The sequence below is a fragment of the Carya illinoinensis genome, chromosome 11, assembly GCF_018687715.1.
Source record: "Carya illinoinensis cultivar Pawnee chromosome 11, C.illinoinensisPawnee_v1, whole genome shotgun sequence".
Taxonomy (NCBI): Eukaryota; Viridiplantae; Streptophyta; class Magnoliopsida; order Fagales; family Juglandaceae; genus Carya; species Carya illinoinensis.
Window position 1 is genome coordinate 26,392,153 of NC_056762.1, and position 6,338 is coordinate 26,398,490.

A 6,338-nucleotide genomic window follows, 5' to 3' on the forward strand; every position below is an offset into this window, starting at 1 on the left:
TCTAGTTAAAAAGTCAATTGGAATATTAATTAAAATAATAGGCTAAAAAATACCATAAAAGAATACTTTAAAGATATAATTTAAAATATGCTTAACATCCTTCAAAAATTAAGAAGGCCCAAGGCTCAATTAAAGAAAACATTCCACCTTAAACACTCAAACTATTTTTGAAATTTGGTAAATCAAGCCCAATTTCAAATATTATGAAAGCAACCCCTTTTAGAAAATAGGGAGGCCCAAGGCCCAAGTGAGGGGCCAGCCCGTATAGAAACATAAATATAGCATGGATACTTAATGGCAGAATTGTAATTTTAACTAAAGGTTCTTCAAAAGATGATTACGGGGTATGCATTAACGGCTTGAAGGGCATAACGGTAATATTAGAGTTTATTTGAGGAGCCATTGGAAAAGTCTGAAACATAACAATAAAAAAGGGACAAAACAGATGGATAAAGAACTGGACTTGGGAGGGGAAAATCGTGTGACACTCACCAAAAGAATGAGGCTGAGGCAAAGGCGACTCTGTGTGGCTGGAAGTGATCGGCGATGCCAAAGAGCTCCTCGAAATGGTGGTGCGAACAAGAGAGAGAGAGTTAGAGGGAAAGGCTATCAAATAAAAAAAATGGAGAGAGAGAGAAGATTTAGGTGTGGGCTTAAGGAAGGGAGTGAGTTCGACGAGATTAGGCTGGTCGGTACTTTCTGTGACTGTTTCTGGCGAGTTAAGTGTCTTGGTTGGTTGTGAGAGTGGTTTTCTCAATTACAGAGGCAGTTACGTTGGGCTGGTGTGTATAATATTTTCTGTTTTTTCCTTCTAAGGGTCTTGTGGGTTTTATAGAGAGGGAAAAAAAGAAGAAGTACGTGTGTGACTAGGAGACTAGGCTAGAGTTTGAAGTTGGAGTTAATTTCCAATTGAGAAACTATGCAGCTAGGAAACTAAGTGAATCACTGTAAGAAAAACTAAATGAGATGATTGATGCGTGAAGGGTGAAAGGATTCCAATCCTACTGAAAAGATATTGGTTTTGGAGCGTGAAAGAGTCTTGATTCAAAACAATATCCCCTCTAAAACATATATGATAATAATAACAATAAATTAATAATAATAATAATAATAATAATAAGATTTTAAAATTTAGTATTATATGTTAAATTTTAAAATCTTATATCATTTTGTTTATTGTATTAATAGTTATTATTAACTATATCACTATATATTATAATATATAATTATATTATATATTATAATATATTACCATAGTCTATAATACAATTATAATATATATTATAATATGCTATAATATATTATCACTATAGCATTATATATTATAATCTAACTATAACTATATTATAACTATAGTTATAACTATATTATAATATATATAATATATTACATTAAAACTAAAAAATCAGACTGAAAATCAGTAAAATTGGAGTATCGATTTAGGACAGTAACCGATACGTAATCAGTTTTGAAAAATACAAAATTAGTACATACCGGTTCGGTTCTAAATTTTATAAAAAATTAGATTGGACCGAACTGAACTGATTACTTATCTAGTTTTTTTTTTTAAATTTAAACTACATTCTGAAATATCCATAAAAATACATTTGAGAAAAAATATTTTAAAATATAACACCTAAATAACTAATTTTTTCATTAAAAACTTTTAAAAACTATTTAAAAACTTTTTAAAATTCCTAATACAATCCCAAGAAGCGTCAAGGAGAGTTGCCAACGAGAGCATTTCATATTTAGTGGGGGGTTTTAGGTCTTTTTACTGTACCAGAATGGCAGGTGTGTAAATTTAGGGCGAAGAATAGATTTTTCCAAACCCTAAAACCCTAATTTCTACTATAAAAAACCGGCCTAAACCCTACACTCCGCCTCTCTCGCTCCATTCTGTCGTCTTTTATTCAGACTCGCTCCGTTCTCGCTCCATTCTCTTTCTTCCCAAGGACCCGCTGCAATGAGACCTCCTCGAGGTAGCTTTAGAAAACCCTTTCTTCTCTGTCGTCGTTTCTCTTTGCTTGGTTGCCGAGAAAGCTTGGGAAAATATCTGAGATGGAATATTTAAGTTTTTCTTTTTAAATGGTGAACTGATAGACTTCTTTAGCCTAATATTATGGTTTCTTGCATTTTTCTCTATTTTTTCAGATATCATACACAGTATTGTATTCCGTTTTGTTCATATTTTGTTTTGTTTGTATGACTATTTGAATATGTTTCGGTGAACATAAACGTTTGATCATTTGAAAGGACGCCATTGTTTAAAATGTTCCGAGCAATGATCAATCTAATATTTACGGGGTGAGATATTTCTTAAATTTGAATGTCAACGCGATAGAGATTTAGGTGTTCGGTGTCTTTTAATTTTTGTTCTAAATCATATGTTTTTTTCCTATCAATCTTGACTTTCTTGTTTTGGAACTTTAAAATTTCTGAACTTTGTACGACTTTTTGCATTTGACTGTCAATCCAATAGAGTTCTTATACGATTCAATGCTGGATTTTGCCGTTTTAATTGTTTGTGTTTGTGCAGGACGTGGTGGTGGTGGTGGATTCAGGGGCAGGGGTGATGGAGGCAGAGGTAGAGGCAGAGGTGGTGGAGGGAGAGGCGGTGACAGAGGTGGTGCCATGAGAGGCCGTGGCGGACGAGGCGCTGGTGGAAGAGGCCGGGGTGGAGGTCGAGGTGGAATGAAGGGTGGAAGTAAGGTTGTGGTTGAGCCTCATAGACATGGGGGAGTATTCATTGCTAAGGGTAAAGAAGATGCTATTGTTACTAAGAATTTGGTACCTGGTGAAGCTGTTTACAATGAGAAAAGGATCTCTGTACAGGTCATTTTACAGGAACATCTTCTTTAATTTAAATGTGCTTTTGATTAATTAGTAATTTGTGGATCATCGAGATTCTATTCTGTTGCACTGTGCCGGAACTTTGCTCATTCTCAATGCACATAGCATATTGTTTTGATTTTTGCATTTGTATAAGTCAATGTTGACTCAGGATTCTTGCTCTGGCCTGGTGGCACTTCCCTCCTGCCCCCTAGATGGTATTGTTCATGGTCGGGATTCAGTCCTCCATAGTGGGGAATATATTCTTCAAGAAACTGTCTAGAAAAGAGACACTGGGTTTATTAAATTTGCTAGATTTAAGTGGTGCTAGAAAAGAGAAGGTATTTCTATGATATCATCTTCCAGATTCCAGAAAAGTGGGCAAAATAATAAATTTATAAGGTGGTATTAATAATATGCTGGATGCGAATTTGTTAATTTTTCTTCTGTACAGAATAAATTTTTAACATATAATGCTAAACTTTTTTTTCTTCATAAAAGTAGGAAATGTTTATATAACCTGGTATTTTGGGATTATTATTATTATTATTTTTTATGGAGACACTATCTTGCAGCATGCATAGAACATCAGTTCTGTGTAGAAAACTTAATTTTGTTAAATGTTATTGATCTACTTAATTCACAATTTTTTTTTTCTTCCAGAATGAAGATGGCACAAAAGTGGAATACAGAGTCTGGAACCCATTTCGGTCGAAGTTGGCTGCTGCTATTATTGGTGGTGTTGATGAGATTTGGATTGTGAGTTTCTCCATTTTTAAATTCGTTTCAATTTTGTGTTTCATATTTTTGCTATATTATTATACTATAAATCTATGCATAACCATTTTTTGTGTTTGTGGTTTAATAAACTTGAAGAAACCTGGTGCTCGGGTCCTCTATCTTGGGGCTGCTTCAGGAACCACAGTCTCCCATGTGTCTGACATTGTTGGGCCTGTAAGTAGTTCGCATGAAATCATTGTTAGAAGCTTGTTTATATTTAAAAGAGTTGCGTGAAATTCCCTCTTTTTCATGCAGACTGGAGTGGTTTACGCAGTGGAGTTTTCTCATAGAAGCGGTAGGGACCTGGTTAACATGGCAAAGAAGCGCACTAATGTTATCCCCATCATTGAAGATGCTAGGCATCCGTCCAAATATCGAATGCTAGTTGGCATGGTGGATGTAATATTTTCTGATGTTGCACAGCCTGATCAGGTTTGCTCTTTTATGTGTTTCTTATTCAGTTGGTCTTCTCACATTTAAAATGGTAGACACGGGGGAACCATTGCATTTGAAGTGGTCGCAACATCTATTTTCATTAGTGCATTGGAAATGCCTTGGGACATGTTGTAGCAAATTTTTTTGTACCTTATCATCAAGTTCCTTTCTGCTACTCTTAAATTACTTAACAAGTGTACTCGAGTTTTTTGTGCTTTTAGGAAACATTTAGTTCTTTGGTTTAATGCAAAATTATTTTCTGAAGATGAAACTTATTTCACGTGTTTTATAGTTTTAATTCACTTGTTGATACTCCTGAATAATCCATGTAGTTTAGTTTCTTCTTGTGCTGATAAATTTTTTTTTTTTGTATAAAAGTTTGACGGTTTTTGAAACTCTTCAGTTATTATATACACTCTTGGACTTGGGATTTGTAAGCTTCATGTGTTTTTGTTAAATTTAGTGTTTTAAGTTTTTACATTTTGTATCTTGTTAGTCGTTTTATATCTTGACCATATGATGAGTTAACTCGGATTCCCCTTCAAGACATAATGGGTGATGCAAAAACGAGTTTCTGATGGTGTTATAAAGTCATTTCTTGTTTTATTGGCATTAATTATATAATCTTTCAAGTATTATATCTTATTTGGAATAATGAGTATATAATGAGTTACTCGAGCTTCCCTTCAACATGTTTTGGGTGATGTGGGCTTGAGTTTCAGATGCTCTAGACAGAGTCCATTGAATTGACTACTGTTATGTACATTATTGCTTACATATGATATGGCTGTATACAACATTTTACATTCTGTCCTGTTTTTTGTTAGATTGTTCTTGTTTATACATCTCACTTGTATCTTGATTTATTACCATGCACAAACATGAATTTTTAGTGCTACTTTTCCTAGTAGTTTTTAAACTTCTGTATCTTATTTCCGCATCTTTTGTTTCTGAATCTCTGATATTTTGAGTGCTTTCAGACTTGATTCTTCTCTTGTTGATGGTGCTGTTAAATGGTTGTACAATTTCCATGTAACAACCATGTCTGTGCACTTTTAATATCTTTTAGCTTAAATGCCGAAAACCACAGTTGATACCATGATTTTGGATCAGCATGAAGCTGACTATGTTTGGTTCTTCCATTAATTGGTGCTTTAACCCTTCAAATTGTTGGAGGATAAAGCTATTGAGTGTGAATCTTCAATAACTGAGTTGCATGCCCTTTTTAGAGTTTAGAAATGTTTTCAGTTTGTTTATGTTACTTTGCCCCGTTCTTATGGGACTAACTTGTTTTCGTGGACATATAGCTCTGCCCTACTAATTTTGCTGGGGCTGGTGTCGGGAATATTTTACGTAGATTGCTTTACTTGAATTTTGTTTTCGTTTTTCTATGAATCTGCAGGCAAGGATTCTAGCATTGAATGCATCATATTTTCTTAAAGCTGGAGGCCATTTTGTAATTTCTATCAAGGTTTGTACAGTCTTCTTATTTAGTTTTCTTCCTATATCACTGTGCTTGTAACGATATATGAATTCCAATTTTTTTTTTCTCTTTATATTTTAAATCGAATTTACTTTTGATTCTGTAGAAATTTGCCTTTTGGTTTCCTGATGTTATCTCTGCTTGAATATTTCAGGCCAACTGCATAGATTCTACACAACCTGCCGAGGCCGTATTCCAGAGTGAAGTGAACAAGCTAAAGCAGGATCAGTTCAAGCCATTTGAACAAGTTACGCTTGAACCTTATGAGCGTGACCACGCCTGTGTGGTTGGGGGCTATCGTGTCCCAAAGAAATCCAAAGTTGTTGCCTAGAGATGTGAGGGGCATCGGTAGCCTGTAACTGATTAAATAGTTTAGAAATTTGTGTCGAAGACATTGTAATGGATGTTTTCTTTCTTTTTTATTAGTTCTATGATTTTGTTGATTATTATTATATGTTCTAATCATTTCTAAGCACATTTAAAGCCATATCTCAAGTTCTCAACTTGGGTCGGGACATCCTCAAGAACTTGATTTGGTTCCTTTTCGTTTGCCTGAGTATGCTCGATGCATAAATCGGTGGAGTTCAATGCTTTAGGATTCTGTTTTGATCAGGGCATGTCATGTACTTTCCAGGTTTGAAAACCGACATTTTCGGTTCGGTAAAGGGCCGAACCGACGCCGACCGACCAGACTGTCCCACCCAACTTTGCCGACCGAGAACCGACCGTTCAAGGGGCTTGAACCGGCCGGAACCGATTCCGGTCGGTTCAGCGGTTTGGGCCGGTTTGGGCCACTCTTTTAGGCCCC

General features: G+C 35.2%; 1 protein-coding gene and 2 non-coding genes across 3 annotated transcripts; all 3 read left to right on the forward strand.

Annotated features, from left to right (window-relative positions):
- The first annotated feature begins 1,829 nt into the window (after positions 1–1,829).
- Positions 1,830–6,071, forward strand: LOC122282889 (rRNA 2'-O-methyltransferase fibrillarin 2-like). The gene is made up of 7 exons (XM_043094944.1): positions 1,830–1,982; positions 2,540–2,835; positions 3,496–3,591; positions 3,709–3,786; positions 3,868–4,044; positions 5,450–5,518; positions 5,685–6,071. The coding sequence occupies exons 1-7, from the start codon at positions 1,967–1,969 to the stop codon at positions 5,859–5,861; spliced, it is 909 nt and encodes a 302-aa protein (XP_042950878.1). The 5' UTR covers positions 1,830–1,966; the 3' UTR covers positions 5,862–6,071.
- On the forward strand, positions 4,558–4,629 carry LOC122283604. Its single transcript, XR_006231001.1, has one exon. It is a non-coding gene; the product is annotated as a small nucleolar RNA snoR60 (small nucleolar RNA).
- LOC122283605 lies at positions 4,704–4,774 on the forward strand. The gene has a single exon (XR_006231002.1). It is a non-coding gene; the product is annotated as a small nucleolar RNA snoR60 (small nucleolar RNA).
- Positions 6,072–6,338: the final 267 nt, after the last annotated feature.

Bases quoted from the DNA above. Each gene is read 5' to 3' on its own strand.
- LOC122282889 (XM_043094944.1), top strand. The intron at 3,592-3,708 runs GTGAGTTTCTCC...ATAAACTTGAAG, and splicing joins GTGTTGATGAGATTTGGATT to AAACCTGGTGCTCGGGTCCT. The intron at 5,519-5,684 runs GTTTGTACAGTC...TGAATATTTCAG, and splicing joins ATTTTGTAATTTCTATCAAG to GCCAACTGCATAGATTCTAC.